Raw genomic sequence first — 23,805 nt, forward strand, 5'->3', positions numbered from 1 at the left:
GTGCCTGGCCTCACCAATTCCTGCTCTGTTGGGTCAGGGGCTTGAGTCTGAACAACAAATGAGAAGCTGTGCCCCAGCTTTTGCGTCAATCATTGTGCAAATCCCTGCATGTCTCTCCCCACTGGGGATGAGCTGTGCAGGCCACAGGGTGATGCCACTCATTCCATGCTGCCTGTAAGGCCCGGGGAAGACTCCGGCACTCTCAAAGTCCCTCTCCTGAAACCTTCCCAAGACCTCTCCCCTTCTCCAGAGCTAGTTTCTCAGACGGGAATCTCGGTGTTCCTTCTTCTGATTCTTCCAGACACGTCGTTCATCCTGCCTGTTCCTCACCCCCACTGGGAGTCCTCTGGTCAGCTCAAAGCCTCCCCTCAAGCATCCCACCTACTCACTCATTTCTCAGTCATCAGCCACATGATATGCTAGCCTTCATCACAGCCTGGTCCCTGGCTAGGAGGCCTCTCCTATCTTATTGGCCAGCTCCTGCTCATCCTTCAAAACCCTTTCTGCTACAGAAGTTGTCTTGACACTTCGCACTGGGCACCCTCCACGGCCATCTGCAGATCTGTTCATCCAAGGCAGGGAGCAAGGCTTGCTCAAATCTGAAACCAGTTTTCCGTGCACAGGAAGTGGCTGCTGCATGGCTTCCTCCACTAAGCTGTCATAAACCATCAGGTCACTGGTAACTGTCATTATGATTGATCTTAACACCCAGCCACTGCCCTAGTTCTTCAGACATTGTAACTTCTCATCTTTTCAACTCAACTGCCCACTGAGATATATATCATCACCCCATTTCACAGGTGAGAAAACTAAGGCCCAGGCAGAATAAGTAGCATGCCCGAAGTCACTCAGTAACTGACAGACCCTGGACTCAGGCCCTGACTCAGAGCTCTGTTCTTCACTGTTCTCAGCTGCTTCCCACTGGCCCTCAAAACCCAGACCCTGGGCTGTGCTCATCACCTGGAACGGGCTGATACTGCCCCTCCTCTGGTTGTTTCGAAACTAGATCATTGAAAATCTTCTGACAGGCCAGCTGAGCAAAGGTGGGCTTTCTTCTCCTTCTAGGGCAGATTCTAAACCCCCACCCACCTCACCTGCATGGCTCCTCACCCACTCCTTAAGCCTACCCTGCTCTCCCTGGGATGTGATCCACCCACCTGGGTCTGCTCTAGCCTCTAAGGAGATGGGCCTCTGGCAAAGCAGCTTCCACCCAAGGCACCACCACTGTCCCCTGGTTTTACCTGCTATGGTCCACCCCCCACCCCACAGGGAGGCGTAGATCCAGGCAGAGGGAGAGATTGCCACATTCCTATTGCGGGTGGACCAGAAAGTACAAGTCAAGCTGCCACTCCTTCAGCCACTGGGACAAAGAGCAGTGCTAGAGAAGGCTGGAGGCCCCAGGCCCTGCTGGGCAGGTACCCGGTGTCTGCACCCACAGCACAGGGAAAAGCTGTTGCCCAACCCCAAGGAGAAAGTGGTATGAGGTCACTGGGGCACTGGGGCATGATTTCTTGGGGCGGGGCCCCGGTCATGCCTGCTTACTGGGCCCTGGGGACCTCTGTGTGGCTTGTTCAGCAAAGGAGCTATGTCCCAAGGCCCCACACTCACCCTCTGAGGCTCAGGCTCACCTGAAGAATGGGGCTGAAAGTATTTTTCTCCCAGGGCTATTGGAAGGGTTAGGTGAGCTCGGCAGCCTATACAGCTTCAGGCCTTAGCCAATTATTCACTCATTCCAGACACATTCGGTGATGCAAAGGAATGAGGCTGGACTCTTACCTAACACCGTATATAAACATTAACTCCAAATGGATCAAAGATATAAATGAAAGCGTTCAAACTAAAACTCTTACAAGAAAACAAAGCAGGCAAAGGCTTCATGACATTAGACCTGCCAATGATTTCTTAGGTATGTCAACAAAGGCAGGGGCAACAAAAGAAAAAATAGACAAATTAGACTACATGGAAATGGTTTAATTTTGTGAATTAAAAGATACTATCAACAGAATAAAAAGGTGACTCGTCCTCTTTACCTGCCTAACGCAGCATGGCTTGTGGTCCCAAAAAGCACCTGAGGCAGATAGCAGCTCCACAGCATTGGATGCTGGATAAACTGACCAGTGTGTTTGCTCCTTATCCATCCACTGGTCCTCACACGTTGAGAGAGTGTCTGCCCATCATTTTCCTAAGGAACAGACTTAAGTATGGCATGACAGGAGATGAGGTAAAGAAGATTTGCATGCAGCGGTTCATTAATATCAACGGCAAGGTCTGAACTGATATGACCTACCCTGCTGAATTCAGGGATGTCACCAGCATTGACAAGACGGGAGAGAATTTCCGTCTGAGCCATGACACCAAGGGTTGCTCTGCTGTACATCGTATTGCACCTAAGGAGGCCAAGTACAAATCGCGCTACGTTGAGAAAAATCTTTGTGGGCACAAAAGGAGTCCGTCATCTGGTGACTCATGATGCTCGCATCATCCGCTACCCTGATCCCCTCATCGAGATGAATGATCCCATTCAGATTGATTTGGAGACTGGAAGATCACCGATTTCATCAAGTTTGCCACTGGTAACCTGTGTATGGTGACTGGAGGCGCTACCCTGGGAAGAACTGGTGCGATCGCCACCAGAAAGAGGCGCCCTGGATCTTTTGACGTGGTTCGTGTGAAAGATGCCAATGGCAGCAGCTTTGCCACTCAACTTTCCAACATTTTTGTTATTGGCAAGGGCAGCAAACCATGGATTTCTCTTCCCTGAGGAAAAGGTATCTGCCTTACCATTGCTGAAGAGAGAGAGAAAAGACTGGCGGCCAAACAGAGCAGCGGGTCAAATGGTCCCTGGGTGACATGTTAGATCTTTGTACATAATTAAAAATGATGTGGCATGATTAAAGAAAAAAAAAAGGGCAACTCATAGAATGGGAGAAAATATTTGCAAATCATATCTGATGGGATTAATATCTCAAATATAAAAAGAACTAAATGTCAACAACAACAAAAAACAAACAACCCATTTTTTTTTTTTTTAATTGTACTGTAAGTTCTGGGATACCTGTGCAGATCTTGCAGGAATGTTGCATAGGTACACACATGCCATGGTGGTTTGCTGTCTCCATCCCCCACCACTGCACTCCAGCCTGGGCAACAAGAACAAAGCTCATCTCAAGAAAAAAACAAACAAACAAACAGAAAACAGTGTAGAGAGGATGTGGAGGAATTGGGACCCTTGTGCACCGTTGGTGGGAATGTTAAATGGTACAGCCACCATGGAAAACAGCATGGTGCTTCCTCAAGAAATTAACGATAGAACTACCATATAATCTAGCAATTTCACCTCTCGGCACATACCCAGATGAGTTGAAAGCAGGGTCTCCAAGAGGTATTTGTGCACCCATGTTCACAGCATCATCATTCACTATAGCTAAAATCTGAAAGCAACTCGTGTTCATCAACAAATGAATGGATAAGCAAAAGGTGGCATATTCAGTGAAATATTATTCCACCTGAAAAAGGAAGAAAAGTCTGACATATGCCCCAACAGCAGTGAGCCTTGAGGACATTATGCTAAGTGAAATAAGCCAGCCACAAAAAGACAAATACTGTGATTCCACTTACATAAGAAACCATATCACAACCAAAATCATAGAGACAGAAAGTAGAATGGCAGTCATTTGATGAGATGACACCTAACAGGACAGGAAGGAGGTGAGGAAGCAGCAAGCCATGGCAATGCCTGGGAAGAGCATTCCTGGCAGAGGGAACAGCATGTGCAAAGGCCTCACTACACTGGCTAGAATACTAATTCTGTTTTATCAGTGGAGCCACACCCTGACCTCACTGTAGAAGCAGCACATAGAGCTGGGATGACAGTGAATTGGGCATCAGAAGTGGATTCTAGTTCTGTTGCTACTCCTCAGCTACTTCATGGTCTGGGACCATGGCCAGTACCCCCCTGATCTTTAAAGGTCCTGATAAATCAAACTGTCACTGGCCTGGGAGTCTGCAGGTGACTTGTGTTCTCTCAGGCTGCCTTCTTCGTCCCCTCTTCCAACCTACTCACCTCTTAAAGTAATCCTAATCCCCCCACCTCCTATGAGCTGTCCCATATGTGGGTGTGGGATTGAGGATCATGGAGGACAAACACAGGAACAAAGACAAATATGTGAAAACTGATTACTGGCAGGATCCTACCAAGTCACCCTCTGGACCTCTATTTCCCCATCTGTAAAATGGGAATACTCCTTTTGCCTATGACATAAGATTGATGTGAAGATCCAATGGCAATACCTGATAAAGAGGCTGCCCTGCTCTACACAGGCATTATAAAGCAGCTTGCGATCTGTTCCCTGGTCATTCACATCCTAAATGCTAGCCTGTGCCCCACACTGAGGCAGGAAAGAGAGAGCAGAAGGAATGGCAGAGTTCATGACAGACTCTCTATGAATAGTACCTGATTTTTAGCACCAAAGCAGGGGTGTCATCAGAGGGAGCTTTTTAAAGACAGAGCTCAAGGGCCTACTCTCAAAGATTCTCACTCAGTAGGTCTGGGACAGCCCCAGATGTGTAATTACAATTTTTTTTTAAACTACAGAGTTGATTCTGATGTGCACTCATGGCTGAGAACCACTGATTAGTTCTACGAAGCCTGGCAGGTAAGTCCTGTTATCATTCCCATTTGGGAGCTGGCTAACTAGAGCACAGAGCAGCTAACTTCTCAGATCACACAACTAAAAAGTCACGAAGCTGGCCAGGCGCAGTGGCTACCACCAGTAATCCCAGCACTTTCGGAGGCCTAGGCAATAGGATCACTCAAGCCCAGAAGTTTAAGACCAGCCTGGGCAATATAGCAAGATCCTCTCTCTACAAAAAGTAAAAAATTTCCCAGGTGTGGTGGGTGGCACATCCCTTTAGTCCTAGTTACTCAGGAGGCTGAGGTGGGAAGATCCCTTGAGCTCAAGAGGTTGAGACTGCAGTGAGCCTTGATTACACCAGCTTGGGCCACAGAGTGAGACCTTGTCTCAAAAAAAAAAAAAAAAAAAAAAAAAAGTCACAAAGCTAAAAATTGAATCAAACAGACTCTAAAGCCCAGGCTCTGATGAATCACTAAGTGCCACTGTCTCTTGAGGCCAATCAGCATTTATCTAATGCCCAACTACTTACTATCCTATGCAGCTTTGGAAACATGAAAGGCAATACCTAGAGATTGCATTAACTTTCAAAGAAAGCTTGATGGCTAGACTAACTCATTCATCTGGCATCATCAAGGAATTATGTATGCTCACAATATGCAAAGTTTATAAATAACTTTGAATGCCGAAACTTTTGCCTGCTTTTGATAGACTTCCTATTTTTGATGGTAATTCCAAAATGTACTTCACACTTTCTTGCTTTCTCAGAGAACGCTGAACAGAATGTACCTTTCCTCAGAGATGATACACTGGCTTCACCACCAGTGAGCTTAGCACTTTCGCATAGTGACGTATTCAGGAACAAGACAGGTGTGCAGGAGCCCTCAGCCCTTAATAACTGGCCCCAAGTTGGCTTCGGTGCTACAGCCCATGTCATGTGTCTGCCTCTGGTAGAACCTCGCCTCTCACCCCATGCCTACATAGCCACACACTAACAGAACCAATGTGCTGCCGGCATGTCACGAGGCCTTGACATGGCTGCCAAGCTTGTCTGAACCCTGTGCAAATTAAGAGCAAATCAGCCCTAAGGAGGAAAGGTACAGGGTACAACATCTGAGAAGACTCCAAGCAAGGGAAGATCCACACAGCATGGGGTTAATCTTCCTGGCTGGGCACTGTGGTCACTGGTCCCCAAGTCCTCTCTTGCCCCTTCCACCTCCCTGGATTTCTCTTCCTTCCTCACGAGTGCAGGCAGCCTGCCTAGTAAGTGGATGGGTCATGGGCATGAGGCCTAGAGTAAGGTGCTGGTTTCAATCCCCTGGGAAGATGTGGGGACATTTAACCAGACATCTCCCTGCAGATACCAAGACTTCTGAAACTCTGAGCCCCTCCCCAGCTGAGGCAGAGCCATACCTAGAAAGACTGGACTCCTAGCAGTGGTTTATTATTCCACAAAGATCTGTGCACTGGAGGTGTATTCTGATAGTGGGTTCTGGAGGCTTCACCAAGTGTTTGCCTTTGATCCATTGTGTGCAAGGCTTATCTTGGTGACAAGGGCAAGGGACTCCTTGTAGGGACTGGTACGATACTGCCACACTCACCTCACCCACAAATTCTAACACGACTCCAGACACAAAGAAGGACCTCTGGGGTCAGGCAAACGCAAATGTTGTGAAAGATCGAACAGCGTTTGCTCATCGTTCAGTCATCCAACAACTATTTATTGGAGCCTACAGAGTGCCAGGGACTGTTAAGTCACTGGGGAATTTGATGGAAAACCAGCTTGACAAGGTCCCTTTCCTTAGGGAGCTCCAGTCCCAACTGGGTAGAGAAGAGGGAACAGTACAGAATAAATATGGCAGGGCGTGGTGGCTCACGCCTGTCATCTTAGCACTTTGAAAGGCCAAGGCAGGCAGCACACCTGAGGTCACAAGTTCCAGACCAGCCTGGCCAACATGGAGAAATCCCATCTCTACTAAAAATACAAAAACTAGCCAGGCGTGGTGGCGAACGCCTGTAATCCCAGCTACTCAGGAGGCTGAGGCAGGAGAATCACTTACGCTGCGGAATAGCACCTGGGCCACAAACTCTGGGGTTGACCTAGGTCCACCCAGCTGTGAAAGGGGGAGATAGCACTGGGACTGCTTCATGGGGTTCCTCTGAGATTAAAGGGAGGCGGAGGGTGCAATGAGCTGAGTCGCACCACTGCACTCCAGCCTGGGTGACAGAGTAAGACTCTGTCTCAAAAAAAAAAAAAAAAAAGAACACATAAACAAAGGTTATAAAGGGCTGAGGCTACAGTTTACATTTAACCAGGCTCCAGGGAAGGCCAGAGTAGGGAACAGGCCTGGCACACAGTGGGCACTGATAAATGGATGTTCTCCCCATACAAACCTCTTCTGTATCCCGCATCTTGGCTGTGGGGGCACCACTCTGAGCCCCCTGCCCTCTTACCTATATATAGTGATTTCCACTGAGCCCCACAGCTGAGGCAGGGTACAGGCCCCACCACCCACCCCAGCCACACCACAGATGCCTCCTTACCCCATTCCAGTCCTTTCTGTGTGCTCAGCCAGATTAGCCACACTGCAGTGGTTAGGACCATGTGCTCTAGATTCAAATCCCAGCCTTGCTACTTCCTAGCTAGGCGATTTGGGGAAAGTCACTGAACTTCTCCAAGTCTCAGTTTTCTCATGTGCCATACTGCCAACCTCACCAGTAGCTGATTAAACAAGATAAAGCACCTAAAGACCCTAGCTTAGTACCTGGCATATACGAAGAGGTCTCTAAATGTTGGCTTTTTTATGTTATTACTGTTATGAACAATAATAATAAAACTCTTTGCTGACTCCCCACTGCCTGCCAAGTCCAAACTCCTCAGCACAGTCAAAGCTCTCCTCCTCGGCCAGTGTGCCCTTCTGTTTTGTTTTGGGATGGCTGGAGGGCAGAAATAAACTTACCAGAGTGGCAGAGTATTGAGGGAAGGCAGGGACCAGAAAGTGTCTGTAGCAGACTGTGGAGATCGCAGAGCAAAAAGGGCCAGTTCTGAGAGGGGGCAATGACAGCAGGCATCACTTGAGCTGAGCCTTGCAGTGTGCAGGTGCAGGTGGGAGAGGGACACAGGGAGGGGCAGACACTTCACGGCGGGCCCCCCATGGTTGCCTGAGCTGCAGCACAGCACCTGGGCCACAAACTCTGGGGTTGATCTAGGTCCGCCCAGCTGTAAAATGGGAATAGCAGAGGGACACCTTCATGGGGTTCCTCTGAGATTAAATGTGACTACACACATGAAGGATATGACACAGGCCTGATCTCTTGAAGGGGATATAGTAGTTGTTGATGTTCTCACCATCATCATCATCATCATGGACATGGGTGAAGATGAGGCCTGCTTGGGAACCCTTAACACCAGGGTTCACAGTAAGAATATTAAGCGGCTGTGCTCTTACAGTAGTGGGAACAGTATGGCATTGCCACACACAGTATTTGACAAATAGATGGACAGTCAGAAAAATGGGCATTTGAAGCCTCAAACCCATTCCCAGTAGTCTGCTTCTACCAGCCATGCAGGGTTTTGAGGTGTTTTGAGCAGGGTCTGCTGTGGTCTGGAACTGCTAGCAGCATGAAAGCCGGGTTGCCCTTAGTACCAAAGCTCCAGAGCAGGGCCCTCCCCAGTGTTCTGGGTACCACACTTCCCTTGCAGAGAGCCTGAGACCAGAAATAAAGGCGCGAGCAGCCACGTTGCCAAGGCTGTTTGCCATGGCAACATCAGGGAGTGACTCGTGGGCCGGCTGCTGCAACTGCTCAGGGCCTGGTTGGTTTCTAACATCTCCTCGCTTTCCCTCTGCTAAATGACTGTGTTCTGCCAGGCAATCACAAGGAAAAAATACGGCTGCAGAGCTGTCGGGGAGCATCTATCTCTCAGCCAAGCAGAGCTTGCCCGGCTGAGTTCCCAGACAGTGGATCCCAGACAGTTGAGTCTCAGCTACTCAGAGCCAGCCCTGGCCAAGCAGAAAGCAGCCCAGGGCTCTGTCTTGCCACTGCTGAGTGACCTGAAGCCATCCTCTGGTCTGTTTCTAGTCTGATTCCTCCCTTCAAGGTAAGGGCATTAAGCAACATGGTCTCTAGGGACTCCCAACTCCCAGAAAGCTCAAATTGACATTTGTATGTTTTATATTTTACATCATTATTGTTGTCATCATCCTAGTGACTACCCCTTATTGAGTGCTTACTATACGTCAGGTGATGCTGCCAGAGTTATCTGCAACTATCCTTTTTTTTTTTTTTTTTTTTTTTTTGAGATGGTGTCTCACCCTGTTGCCCAGGCTGGAACGCAATGGCACAATCTTGGCTCACTGCAACCTCTGCCAGCTGGGTTCAAGCGATTCTCCTGTCTCAGCCTCCCAAGCAGCTGGGATTACAGGCATGCACCACCATACCCGGCTAATTTTTGTATTTTTAGTAGAGATGAGGTTTCACCATGCTGGCCAGGCTGATCTCAAACTCCTGATCTCAGGTAATCCGCCCTCCTCAGCCTCCCTGAGTGCTGGGATTACAGGCGTGAGCCACTGTGCCCGGCTGCAGCTATCTTAAGTTATCCTACAGAAAGAATACTATTATTATCCCCAATTTGGGAAATAATATATGAAGAAACTGGGGTCAGAGAGGTTAAGATACTTGCTCAAGGTCACACAGCTAGTAAGTGGTAAAGCCCTGATTTAAACCATAGGCAGCTAAAACTCCAAAGCCCAGAGCTCTTAAGCACTATGGGGTATTTCTTCTCCTCTCTTCAAGTGGCATCTCATTAGATGTGGTTTTCTAAGTCAGTATTGTGACACTTGCTAAGGCTGGATGGGAACCCTCGTTACCTGCCCCCGAAGTAGAGAGGAAAAAATGCTCTGCAAGAGGAACCTCAGGACCTTGACCAGATCCAGGACCAGGAGCTCAGGGGGCAGGCAGACGGCAGGGTCTGCATTACATGTGTCTCTCTTCAATAGTAACAAGGGTTACCACTCATTGAGCATTTCTGAACACTTTACAGATACTGCCTCAACTATTCTTCACTAAAACCCTTCAAAGTATATTCTACTCTGGGCTCCATTTCCTAGACAGAAAAAGAAGGCCCAGAGAAATTCTCTGCCAAGCTGACAGGGCTTTGCCCCAAGCAGATCTCAATCCTACAATTCAGAGCCTTCTCAGCCACTAAAACAATTAAGGCAAATGTTTATTTTCTTATCTAAAACACCAAACAGTCACTACAGGCCTTTGGGGGTAACTAATCAATGACTTTATCCTATCATTTGTGAAAGTCTCTCAGGTCTTGTCTCTGGTCTCCTACTCTAGACCTGGGTGGTAATTTGGTCTCTATCCTGAGGAAAGAGCAGGGTGCGAGCGCAGGAGCCCAGATGCCACCAAGAGCCTGTCAACCCTGTGTCTAGCCCAGCTGGGTGACCTCAGGCCAGGCCCCTCCTCTCTGAGCTCTGTGACCCCTCGGCTCTGCCTCCCTCACTGGGTAAGTCTGAGCATCTCATGAGAGAACTCATGGTCCATTGCAAGGGGTACAGTGGGACCTTTGGGATTTAGGAATGACAAGAGTAGGAAGAAAATGCCGTCTGTCCAGGCGTGGTGGTAGACCTTGCCCCAGGGTCCCACAGCCACCCAGGGCAATGGTGTCTCTCAGAGGACTACCTACCCTGGCCTTCCCCAAGAGCTAAGGCCCACACACCCCCCAAGACCTGACACTGGCAATAAACTTGCCAGGGAGTCAGGCCTGGGCCTCCTCCAGCTAAGCACCTGGAACTCAATGTCCTCTCTTCTGGAAAAGGCAAGGTGAACCTGATATCTCCAAGGACCGCTGCCCCAAGCCTGGAAGGAGAGAGAGCTGCTCATAGCCAAAGTTCAAATCCCGGGCTAGCTGCTCACTAGCTTCGAGACCCTGAGCAACTGACCCAACCTCCCTGCACTTCAGTTTCATCACCTACAAAAGGGGAAAGCCAGCCTCACAGTTATTGGGAGAAATCCATGCAATAGCACTCAGAAGTCTCTTCAGGTACGCACTGAAATAGTCACAGATGAAATGACATGGAGTAAGAGTGGCTGCACGTCTTTAACAGCGGACGCTGGGTGATAGAGGGATGGGGATTCACCATGTTGTTCTCTCTACTGTCTACTTCTGTATGAGTTGATATTTTCCATAGTCAAATGTTTCAAATACAAAGTTCCTTTCAGAGAACCTGACACTGAAACATACAAAACACTCTTCTGGGCAACCACAGTGCTAGTCCAGGATAAAAATCATTTCTTGTCCTCCCAGAGCTTTCAGTCCAGTTGTAGGATTAAAAGCACACATCAGATACCATGGGATAGTAAGTGGCACATGCCACGTGGGTGGTGGAAGCAGAAGAAGTTAGCTTCAAGGCTTTCCGGAGAGGACAGCCTTTCAAGAGGGGGCTTAAAGTTCAGGTAGGCTATGAATACACTAAAATGACAGGGCTGGTGGTGAGCAGAGGACATTCCAGCTGATTCCAGCAGACTTGTATTAGTCCACCCCTTCTCAGGAACACATGGACTGAAGATATTAAACAAAAAGCAGTATCTGCCCTGAAGAGGTTCATAGTCTAGCATATTGATTCACTCAGTAAGAACTGATTAAATGTCTGTTATGTTTCAGGCACTGATCTATTCATTGTGGTGGAAAACAAGGCAGAGGAAATGAATGAAAATCCTTGCCTTTGTGGAGCTTGACCTCCAAGAGTGATTTCCTAACACTTAATGTGCTCTGTATGAGAACAGATGTGTGTATCTACTATTTGGTGCTGCTTCTATGCCAGGCATGTGTTACGTACTTTAAATCCATGTTGTCATTCCATTTTCATTGACTCCTCACAACAATCTTTTTTTGGTTTTTTGTTTTGTTTTGTTTTTGAGACAGAGTCCTACTCTGTCACCCAAGCTGGAGAGTAGTGGCATGATCCCAACTCACTGCAACCTTTACCTCACCGGTTCAAGTGATTCTCCTGCCTCAACCTCCCAAGTAGCTGCAATTACAGGCATGCACCACCATGCCCAGCTAATTTTTGTATTTTTAGTAGAGACAGGGATTCGTCATGTTGGCCAGGCTGGTCTCGAACTCCTGACCTCAGGTTATCCACCCGCCTCGGCCTCCCAAAGTGCTGGGATTACAGGGGTGAGCCACCACCCCCAGCCTTTTCACAACAATCTTAATCATCATATCGTCCCACTTGAGGAAATGGAAGTTGAGAGAGGTTACATGGCCTGTCAAAGGCCTCGAAGCTGGCAAATCACAGAACCAAGACTCAAACCCAGTAAGGGGATTTCAAGGTCAGTGCTCTGCTAGCCCTGCATACTGCCAGATGATGGAACAGCTGGCTTGGAGGGCAGGGATAAAGTATCGCCAAAACGATGCTTGGTGAGCAGGGCTCGCAGGATGAATCATGGAAATGGAGACGGAGGACACAGAAAAGAGCAGCTGAGTCTAAGCCTCCAGAAAGAAAAATCAGGGTTTTCCTGCGGAGGTACAGGATCCCCAAGTAAAAGCAGACAGCTCAAGATAAAGTCAAGGGCCTAACTCTCCAACTTAAAGTACCTGAAGGGCCTTAGGAATCAGGTTTCAGGTTAGGCTTTAATTTTAAAATGTTGGACAGCTGAGCTATCGAGCCATCAAAGTCATGGAGGACCCTTAAATGCCTATCAGCAAGTGAAAAAAAAGGCAGTCTGAAAAGACTACATACCGCATGCTTCTAACTATACGGCATTCTGGAAAAAGCAACACTGTGGAGACAGTAAAAAGATCAGTGGTTGTCAGGAGTTGAGGGACAGAAGAAATGAAAAGGTGGAGCATAAGATTTCTAGGGTAGTGAAACTACTCTGTGTGGTGCCACCGTGGTGGATACCTGTCACTATCCATTTGTTCAAACCCACAGAGGGAACCCTAACATAAACTACAGGCTCTGGGGTGACAAGGATGTATCAATGTAGGTTCATCAGTTATAACAAATCTACAACTCTGGTGGGGGATATTATTAATGGAGGAGGCTATGCATGTTGCGGGGAAGGTGTACAGAGATGGCAAATCTCTGTGTCTTCCTTTCAATTTTGCTGTGAACCTGAAATTGCTCTAAAATAATAAAGTCTTAAAAGAAAAAAAAAGTACTGGGGAGCCATGGGAGATGTGTGAGCAAAAGAATGATGTCAGACTGCACTCTAAGGGGACTGATCTGCCATCAGGGCTAAGACAAAGTCTGGTGTGGCAAGGATCTGCTTGGTAGTAACAGCAGGAATCAAGTTATGAACAGAAAAAAAAAAAAAAAAAAACAATGTAAATCAGAAGGAGAAAAGAACAGAAAGGACAATCCAAGCGATTCTGCATCAGCTGAGTGTCAGTGGGATGGATGTGAGGCACTCTACCTTGAAGGAAGACAGACAGAAACTGACCCTGACCGTTTTCTTCCAAATGACTTTATTTGGGTTCCCTTCTCCCTCACATAATAAGAATTATACTTCTCTTTTTTACGCATGCATGAAAATTAGCTTCATACTTAATCCTGTCCTTCTAAAAGTGCTTCGAAGAGGGAATTATTCCAAGTTTCATGAGCAGCAGGTTAATGCTCATTTTAGATACTCTGTATCATTTCACTCCCAACCCTGAGAGTTAGGGCCTATTATCCTCATTTCAGGGACTGAGAAACTCAGGCCTAGAGAAGCAGAGGGACATGGGTTCTGCATTCTTCCTATACAATCAATGTGCCTTCATTTGCTCAAGTGCTGGAAAGCAATGAAGAACAAAAACTGAGAGTTGTCCCTGTCTTCAAGGAGCTTGGAGTCAAGCGGTCTGGAAACACTGCCCACTAATGCTGGCTCTTCTACTTACTCAAAGGTAATTAATTAGTCTTCCACAAGTCAGTGAGTTCTCTGACACTGTAAGATCCGTACAACTATGCAACAGCACCTACATTTTGCACAATCTCTGAGAATGAAATGTAGCAGTGCAAACAGAAGGCTAAGAAAACTGCATGGGGTCTAGGGGATACTCAGTAAACATCGCTGATGATGACAGTGATGAAGGAGAAGACAAGAATCAACACTGCAATGTTCTTGTCATGCATTTCCAAGCCTGAGCCCCCTTTGCAAGGCTGCTTCTCACTTGCGCCTTGAGTCTTTCTTCTATTATTCCAGAGGAAGAAGGAAGAGGGTGACTCACGTGGCATAGTGGAACATCTGCCTGGCCTGCACCAGCTGGGGACAGGAGGGCCCCAAGGTAAAGGGGAAATATGAGCCCCTGGGGCCCTGTTGCTGGGCCATTGCCTTTCCTGGGTTTCATAGACACCCTGATCATTAGCACCAGCCAGGGAATCCCAAAGAAAATGGAGCCCAGGTCTCTGGTGAACATGACCCCTTCTGGCTCAGGTGAAGAAGTTATTCACCCTGATCTCATACAGATGAAGAATGGGCACACGCACCCAGTGAAGGCTACACTTCAACCTGCTCCCACACACTATACGTTTGTCCAAACCCACAAACTGATTTGAAAAGGAAGTTGGCCTTGGCTCCAGGGGGTGTTTGGAGCCATTTTCTCAGTTCTCCATGTGGCAGGGGCCCGTTCTGGGTGCTCAGTCCCAGCTTTAGGACAACAAGGGAACAGGATACCAAGTGCAAAATGGGCCAAGGTCAGAAACACAGAACCACAAATGGCCCATGATCACATGGGAAAAAAGTTCAGCATCACAAGCAATCAAATAAATGCACATTAAAACAATAAGGGTAATAGAATTTATTGATGAACAGACTGGTAAAAATGAAAACATCAGTTATCTGGGTATAAGAAACCAGGTGTTCCCAGACCATGCTGGTGTGCAAATAAGTACAATCTTTCTAGAAGGCAATCCAGGAATGGGTTTACAAAATGCCTGCACAGTTTTTTTGATGGAGTAATTTCACTTCTAGGAATAAAGGAAGGAACAAAGAGATACACACAAAGATATTCATTTCAGCACTGATTACCACAGCAAAATAAAAAAACAACTTAAATGAGTAAAAAATTGATTAAACACATTCAGTTCAATCCTCAATGAAACATTAGATAACCTTTAAGATATTAAGCAGAATATTTACTGATGTGGAAAGACGCTTACAGTATATTGTTTGGAGGAGGAAAAAAAAAATTACAAAACAGTGCAATTCCAAGTGACAAATCAGTATATTCAGGATGACCCCCCTTTTTTTTTCTCTTGAGACAGAGTTTCACTCTTTTGCACAGGCTGCAGTGAAGTGGCTCAATCTCGGCTCACTGCAACCTCCACCCCGCCGGGGTTCAAGTGATTCTCCTGCCTCCGCCTCCCGAATAGCTGGGATTACAGGTGTGTGCCACCACGCCCGACTAATTTTTGTATTTTTAGTGGAGACACGGGGTTTCACCATGTTGGCCAGCCTGGTCCCAAACTCTTGACCCCAAGTGATCCACCTGCCTTGGCCTCCCAAAGTGCTATAATTACAGGCGTAAGCCACCGATCCTGGCGACTCTATTTTTTAAGAACAAGATGTGATGTAGATGAACAAGAAAGAAACAGTCTAGAAATATGTATCACAATAGTGGTTATCTTTGGGTCATGTTACATATTTCTAATTTTTTTTCTTTATGCTTGGCAGCATTTTCTAACAATTCTATAAATATTTTTAAATCATGAGGGGTTGGAACAGATGATTTCTAAAATTCCCGCCAACTCTGACATTTTGTGCGTCTGACTGATGCCGTAAGCGGCTTCAAATAGCCCATATTTAGTGTGGGCTTGCTGTGTGGCCTTTGGGGCCTAAGCCTTTGCCCACAGCTGCAGCCCTCTGCATTCCTCTCTCCCATAACTCGATGCCCAGCTGTCTCCCCTGCCAGCCTGGGAGCCTCTGCTTGGCAGGACACAGCTGCACTCCTGTCTGTAATCCATGTGCCTAGCCAAGAGCTAAGCAAAGGAACACAGCTCAGCATGCTGACAGGTGCCATGCAGGCACAATGATAAAAGCCACAACTCTAGTGCTAGAATCTTACTGGACACCAGACTCACACAAAGTGCTTGGTTGTATAACACAGATGCAGAAAACCAGAGGAGAGAAAGCAGGGCGCGTGGGGCTGGGAGGGCCTACTAGAGGAGAAGGCCATGCAGGACGGGTGGGTGAGGGCACTCCGGGCCGGGGCACAGCCTGAGCAAAGGTGAAGCCACCCACAGTCCTTTGGGATCCATGCCTCAAATCTTTCCAAGAAACTTTCGCAATCCTTGTTCTGCTAAATTTCTGTACTTTGGCCCCAATAGGTAAAAGTTAAGTATCCTAAACAGAAGTCCTGCCTCTAAATCTAACCTTGGAATAGCCACCAAAGACAACAACAATCTTTTGGGACCGAGACAATGAATTGCCATTTAATCCACTGTCCCCAAAGTTCCCAAAGAGAGAGGGAGGAGGGGCGGGTCAGGGAAAGGTTAGGGGAGGAGAGGGGGTTGCAAGCAGAACCAGACGTCTCACATGCAAACACGGCTCACCCCCACCACCAGGCCATTGGCTTCTCTTGCGGCACCACCAGCCCCATTTGACAGATGGAGGAAATGAGGCTCGGAGAGTTCAAATGGCTTGCCCCAGGGTCACCCAGCCAGAGAGTGGGGAAGGTGACTCCACTCAGGCCTTCTGACTCCAAGTCCAGTGCTATTTCGAGGTAACACACAGGACCTGGAGTCAGGAGCCCTGGGTGGCTCTGTCACCCTCTGGCTGCGTGGTCCTGTACAAGCCGCTCACTCCTCGCAGCCTCTTTCCCCAACTGTAAAATGAGGCGGCGCACGCTGGGCCCGCCCAGGTCCTTGTCCGGCTGGGCTGTGCGAGCCTTCTAGGGGCGGCTCAAAGCTCATCCTATCAATTACATTTCCCAAGTTGGGCCGGCAAAGATCACCAGAAGATCCTTGGGCTGTCACGTGGTTAAATAAAAAAAGCAAATGTCCCAGATTAACTTTCACTGCACTGTTCCTGCTGACACCTGATTACTCAATTTTCTAGTTTCCTTGGGTGAAATATTTCTGCTAGCTAGGCTCGCTAGGTGGCTAAAAGGGCAAAATAATTAATCATTGCTAAGCCAAACACTGAAGATGGAGTGTAAATCCGGGGTACGGTCCAAAGCCGACAGTTCTTGCCATGGGTCCCTGAAGCAGTCTCCGGCTATTTCAGGCCTCCCTCCTCATCCGCATTTCAGCGGAGAGATTAGGAGACGTCCCCAGGCAATTTCGAGATTTGGGGACAGAATCTTCCCTGGAGAGACGCTGCCCCTCTTCCCGAACTTAGTCCCCCTAACCCCAAGCTCTCGGCTCCGGGAGTACGGAGGCTGGGACCCCGCCTTCGGCGCAGACACCGGCGCGGGGCGTGTGACGGAGCCTGGCGACGGCGGCGGGAGCTCCACCGCAGTTTCGTCAGAGGTAAAGGTACGCGCCCGGCGCGCACGGCGTGTACACACACACACACACACACACACACACACACACACACACCGCACGCGCAACCCGCTCACCACACACTCCCCCGACCTCGAAAAGCGCAATCACACGCCACCAGCCCCTCCAGCCTCTACCGCGAACCCACCCGAGCGTGCCCGCCACCGACCACGCGGCCCCGCGGCTCCCCTACGCAGCGGCGTCTGCAGCTGGCCAGGGCCGGCCTGCCTCCCGCGTGGCGGGCTTCCTGCCACGCCGCGCCGTCCCAGCAGCCAGCCTGAAGTCGCCACCCGGAGTCCGCCCGGAGCTGAACGTCTAGGCTGCGGCGTCCCCTCCAAGTCGCGTTTCACCGCAAGGAGTCAGCTTGCAAGCCTCTCCCCGCCCACCCGGTCCCATGACAGCTGCTGCCGCCCAAAGACTGGCAGATTATAACAAGAAGCAAAGTTTCCCTCTCTCTCCTCCCACCTCCCTCCCCCCATCTCCGCCTTCCCCCTCCCTTCCACTGTTATGCAAAACGGGCCGGCAGCGGCGCTCCCACTCCAGGTACTAAATGAGCCCCCGCGAGCCGCGCCCGGTTCCGCCCGGCTACCCCTCTCCGTGCCCAGGCGTGTGCCAGCACCCAGGGGCTCCTCCGATGTTCCGCTGCAACCCCAGCCTCCCGGTAACCCGCAGCCGGGCGCCCAGAGAAAAAGCCCTAACTCTGGAGCCAAACTTTATGCTTGCAACAGGCACTGGGTGGGGAAAATGGGGGAAAGGGTGGGGGGCGCGCACACCTCGTGCTGACATTTTTGGTGGCTGCTTGTCCCAGCAGCACCCTTCTCCCAGTCTCCAAGCCACCAGCTTCCTCGCCTTCCCCCACCCCGCGGCACACCAGAGCACTCTCTCCTGTCACGCGCGTGTCGCCAGTGGGGCTCCCGGTCTCCGCCAGAGCCTGGGACTCCGCCTCGCCTTCCCTTCCCCCTGCATCGTGGAGCGCGCGCCGGGACCGCGCGCCGCAGGGGGACCCAGGCGCCCCCAGACAGTCCTTCCGCCCCCATCCTGCCTGGCTTTTTCCCCCAGGGGGCTCCGCCGGATAGCGAAACCAGGAAGACGCTGTCTCCGCCCGCATGTCCACGTGCCCCGCAGACCCCTGTGCCTTTAGCCGGCAACTGGCAGGAAACTCCGCGCTGCGGGCGCGGGTAGACAGCCGCTGGGGGCCAGCAACAGCACTCGGGGGACTGGAGGCTGGAGGACTGGAGGACTCCGGAGACAGAGGCTGCGCCCGTGCCGGGGCCACAAGTCCACGTGAAAGTACGGCAGCAAGTGCCGGGCGCTGAGGGCGCGCCTCCAGCACCCAGCGACAGCCCGAGGGTACCCCACACCGTGGCGCGCCTCCACCTGCCCAAGGAAGCGCGGTACCCCCCAGCTCTGCCCGCGGGGGGGCAGACTCCAAGCGGCCAAGGCTAGACCCTCCCCAGCGGCCGTAGCGCCCCCAGCGCTCCAACACGCGCAGGGAGACCTCCGGCTCCCTGCCCCGGTAACAGAGCGCATCGCAGGGCGCCTGGAAAGGGGGCTCTGCAGCCTGGAACCCCCAGTACCCCAGGGCGCCCACAGCTGCCTCCCGGCCTCCGCGGCTGCGGCTGCGGCCCCCGCAGCTCAGCACCCCTGGCCCCGGGCCCGAAGCCCCGGCCGGCCGTACCTGCGTGTCAGCGAGATAGTTGAGGAAGAAGGAGGAGAGCTCTTCGTCCAGCAGCGCGCCGCAGTCGTTCCCCGCCATCTTCCAGCCGCGGCTGCAGCGTGCGGCGGAGTCAACGCCGAGCCGGCCCGGGGGGAGGGAGCCAGCGAGCGAGCAAGGGAGGAGGGAGGAGGGAGGAGGGAGCGAGGCCGGCGGGAGGCGGAGGGCGGAGCTCGAGCCCCCGGCTGCCGCAGGGCCACTGGCTGCGGGGGCGGGGCCGCGCAGCGCCCGCGGGAGCCGGGGGTCGCTCACCCACTTTCCTGCGCCTCGTCTGGCGCGGCGTCCGGCTCCAGCCGCCCTCAGCCGGGGGAAAAGCGCAGACAGCCGGGTGGCAGTGCCCTCGCCAGCAGCCCGATGCCTGCGCAGCAATGCGGGCAGCCCCCCGCTCCTGCCGGAGCGAATCACGTTGCGTTAGCGCTGGGCGGGCCCCGAGACAACCTGCTTCTTCTGCACAGCGGGGGAAACTGAGGCTCAAGAAGACAAGGACCTCGTTTGAAGCCACAGAGCACATCAGTTGCAGGAAGAGAAAGCTCAGGCCTTACTCCCCTGGAGGACTGAGTTTCTCTACCCAAGCTACCAGGCCAGAGAAAGAGGGGAAAATACCATAGATCAAAAGCAGAGAAATCAAGGAAGGCTCCTTGGAGGAGGTGGCATTTTAGTCTTTCACTTGAAGGGTGCGTTTGCTTATGTTCTGTGTTAAACCTGATTATATCTCTCTCTCCCGTTGTCCCCCAACACCCTACCCCGCAAAATTTCGATGATTTCTCTTACCATGGCCCACAATGCCTGAAGAGGCTGGGCTCCTGCCAGCCTCCGCAGGCCCACTCACAACGAGCTTGTACACCCAGCAGCCATTCACCTGGTAATCTCTTCAGGGCATCAAGCCATTTCCTCTTCTTCCACCCCCACCGTCATGGGCTCCCTTCGCTCCATCAGCAGGCCTTTTTTTCTTTAAAAGCTGGTCACAGTTGCCATTTTGCATTTGTTGCAGTGAAGACTTAATCTTTGTATCTCTTCTTACAAGACTCTAACACCACGAAAGCCGGGCCTAAATCTGCTTTTGCGCTTGAGGTAACGGCAGTTCCTGGCACACAGTAGGCACTTAATAAATGATGTGTTAACTGAAAAAGCTGGAGAATTTTCTCTACCACCACCACCACCACACATTATACGGAAAAGGAAATTCACTGGCAGTGTGCACGTGGAGTGATGTCTGAGCCAGAACCTGCACTCAGACCTCCTGACTCCAAACTTGAACTCTCATCATCATGCCCTGTTGTTTGCCACAGGAGATAAGGGCACTGCCTGGATGAAGGCAAGAAGGCGGGATGCTTTAGGTCAGTTTTATTGGGCACTCCTGCCTCCTGCCCTCCTTCCAGCCTACACTCATAAGAGCCGCCCCACCCTGCCCACCCTACAAGGGCTCCCTTCCAGTGGGAGAAGGAAACAGAGGGAGAGTCCCCGGCACACCTGCTCAGACTTGAATGCCAGGGCAAAAGCTTCCTTCTCCAGTCTGAGGTTCCCAGAACCGCAGGGCGTGATTTCACTCTTTGGGCTTATGGCCAGTGTGCTTTTAAGGAACAATGCACTCCAACAGAGAGCCTGCATCTAGCCTCAGAACCCTAGACTAGGAGTCAGGAGTCCCGGGTTCTGTTTCAGGCCCTGCTACATCTTGTTCCAGTATCCAGCAATTCAGGAGGTGAAGAGCATGGGCTCTGGAGTCATACTGCCTGATTTCGAACCACAGCAAGTCATTTAGTCTCGGGCCTCGGTTTCCTCATCTGCACAAATGGGAACCAAAAAACTACCTACTTCATAGGGATGTTTTGATGATTGAGGAGATAATATATGTACAGTGCTTGGCACAACACCTGACCTCATGAATCATATGCTAAGCGCTCTGTTCTGTTTCCCTTCTGTTAAAATGGGAATAAGAAATATATATCCCTTGAAGGCACTGGCCAATGTTACTTGCCTTTTTTCCCAGCACTTACAGGCTGCTGGCTTACCTTGGACTCCAGTCGATTCAGATTTGAATCCTGGTGCAAACTAGCTATGTGCCCTTGGTCATTTACTTAACCTCTCTGAGCCTCAGTTTCCTCATCTGTAAAGTGGGGATAGCAATGGTACTGCTCCACATAGGGATCTTGTGAGGATGAATTGAACAAAACAATGCAATTCATGTCAAGTCATGTAAAGCCTGGCCCTGAATCTTGCAGGTAGGAAATGCCCATCATCACTGTGGTCGTCACCAACATCACCAGTGTCATCGCAGTTAGCACTAAGGACTTGAACTCTCCCCAGACCCCATTTTTTTGCTACTACCCTGGGCACCAGAGTCAGAGTCCTGTGGGATGGTTTCCAGAGATGTCCCTTCCAGGTCCCACCTGGCCCGACTAGTGGTTTGTCCTTTATAGCCCAGAAGCCAAACTTGGAGTGTCCCCAAAGCCAGCCATCTCTAGCCTTGGGCCTTGTAGAGCTACAGTGCCATTCACTGCCTTGCCAGAGAAGGCAAGTGTGCTTTCCCAGAGGCATTTCTTGTTTTTAAAACTCCTGTGTTCATAGAAAAGCCACACATTGCCAAACGTTAGAGACTTCCTCGCCAATCACTATATCCTCACAGCAGGCTTCTGGCTGGCAAGAAACATAGGTGCAAAAGGGCCTCACCTGAGATATCTCGCCTCCTTTTCAAAGCATATTGTCCCAGAAATTCCTTCATCACAGGTCACTCACAAAGTCTCAGCCTCATGGAAAAATTTGCAGTTCCTCTGGTCCATGGAAAAAAATCGAAGTTCTTAATTGAGATTAAAAGTCCTGACCAGGCGCGGTGGCTCACACCTGTAATCCCAACACTTTGGGAGGCCGAGGCAGGTGGATCACGAGGTCAAGAGATCGAGATCATCCTGGTCAACATGGCGAAACCCCGTCTCTACTAAAAATACAAAAAAAAAAAAAAAAAAAAAAAAAAAAAAAAATTAGCTGGGCATGGTGGCGCGTGCCTGTAATCCCAACTACTCAGGAGGGTGAGGCAGGAGAATTGCCTGAACCCAGGAGGCGGAGGTTGCGGTGAGCCGAGATCCTGCCATTGCACTCCAGCCTGGGTAACAAGAGCGAAACTCCATCTCAAAAAAAAAAAAAAAAAAAAAAAAGTCCTGGCCTGGGTGTAGGGGCTCATGGCTGTAATCCCAACACTGGAAGGCTGAGGCTGGAGGATCACTTGAGTCTAGGAGTTTGAGAATAGCCTGGGCAACATAGGGAGACCCCATCTTTACAAAAAAAAAAAAAAATTAGCCAGATGTTAAGGTGTACACCTGTGGTCCCAACTACATCGGAGGCTAAGAAGGGAGCATCGCTTGAGCCCAGGAGGTTGAGGCTGCAGTGAGCTGTGATCACATCACCACCCTCCAGCTTGAGACCCCCATCTCAAAAAAAAAAAGCCCTCAAAAAAACCTGAGGTGCTAGATGATCTTGTGCTATCTGCTTCTCTCTGAGGCTGTTTTTCTACCTAGAAAATGAAGGAGCTAGCCTAGATGAACCTCTGCAGAGTCCTCCAGCCCAGATATCATGGCGGTTTATAGACATCAATCAAAACTTCAGCTTTTCCCTACTGACCACGTGCCCAACACCTGAGTTTATAGCATCTCTAATCCTTCCAGCAACCCTCAGTGGGGTAGATCATGATGTTCATTTTATGACTGAAGAAACGGAAGTTTAAAGGGATCCAAGCAGTTGGCCCCAGACTGCAAAGTCAGAAACACAGCTCAAATCTGAACCCAAGTCCGTACATGGTCCAAGCCACAGACACTGGAAAGGGAGTGTGAAAAATGAACCAGCTAACCTCCCCAGGTTAGAAAACATTTCCTGTTTTCTAACTTCCAAGCGAAGGGCAATCATAATGTCAAACCTGGACATTGTGTGGCTTGACTCCTGTCTTCTCTGCCTTTTTATCAGCCTTGCCTCCGGCAAGATTAGTGAAAGTGAGCCTTGTGCACACCTAGTGCACAAGCGCAGAGCTCTCCAGGCTCCATGGAAATGGCCATAGCAAAATGAACCTATTTGACTTGAATATTTTAGCCACTAATGACAAATGCTCAGAAGTTCAAAGGTCAGCATTTTCTCCTTTCTGATAATAAGACAATGCTTTATTCAGCCATTACATCCAGCTGTTGTTCTCAAACTCTGGAAGGCATGACAGTCACCGGAGTGCTATCATCAGAGATTCCAATTCACTAGTTCTGGAGTGGGCCCAGGAATCTGCCCTTAATAGGCTCCCTTAGGTGACTCTACTATAGGAGACTCGATATCATTCAGTAGATATGTAATGGGCATCTACTATGTGCCAGCCACTGTTCTAGGTGCCACGGATAAATTGGTGAACACAACAGCCGCCATCTCTGCCCACATTCTATTCAACGCCACTGCTTAGTAAATTTTTGTTGAATGAGGGAGGGAGGTAGGACATGGATCTTGATAAACGCAAAAGCTTCCTGCCAGCCACCCATGATTCTGTGATTCTGTGACCCAGGCCAGGGAGCCAGATGCTCATCTATTTCCCAGTTTCTATCCAGGAGGCAGGGACTCAGGCCAAGAGGAACTAAAGAACTTCCTGCTTTGTATTGTTGATTCTGAAAGCCATCTCCACCTCCCACTGAATGATAGAACTTTAGAACTGTGGAGGAGGCAATGGAAAGGTGTTTTCCAGCAGCTTCACTATACAGGTAGAGGAATGTGGCTGAGGTCACACGGCCCCTTAGTGGCTGAGCCAGAACTGGAAGCCAGGACTTCAGATGGTGTGTGGAGCGCTCAGGTGGCTTCCATAGGATGAACTTCTCCTCGGGGCTGATCCTTCAGAATGACATCAGCTAGATGGTAGCATTTGAGGGTCTCAGAGTGGAGGACCGGGGCCTTTGATATTTGAAAACCCACGAAGCAAGGCACTTCTTTGTGTTTAGCAATGCCCTCTTCTTCCTGTAGGGTTAACCTA

The 23,805-nt window shown here is 50.0% G+C and overlaps 1 protein-coding gene across 2 annotated transcripts in view; it reads right to left on the reverse strand.

Moving 5' to 3' along the window:
* Positions 1–19,043, reverse strand: part of PPARGC1B (PPARG coactivator 1 beta) — a 124,197-nt gene extending 105,154 nt beyond the window's left edge. Inside the window, exon 1 of one of the 2 annotated variants that reach the window (XM_003934006.4) lies at positions 18,786–19,043. In XM_003934006.4, coding sequence (XP_003934055.1) covers positions 18,786–18,863 — 78 coding nt within the window. In that variant the 5' untranslated portion in view covers positions 18,864–19,043. The remainder of the gene's footprint in view (positions 1–18,785) is intronic. The other variant, XM_003934005.4, reaches the window with a different exon arrangement.
* Between the last annotated feature and the right edge of the window lie 4,762 nt (positions 19,044–23,805).

The sequence above is a fragment of the Saimiri boliviensis genome, chromosome 1, assembly GCF_048565385.1.
Source record: "Saimiri boliviensis isolate mSaiBol1 chromosome 1, mSaiBol1.pri, whole genome shotgun sequence".
Lineage (NCBI taxonomy): Eukaryota > Metazoa > Chordata > Mammalia > Primates > Cebidae > Saimiri > Saimiri boliviensis.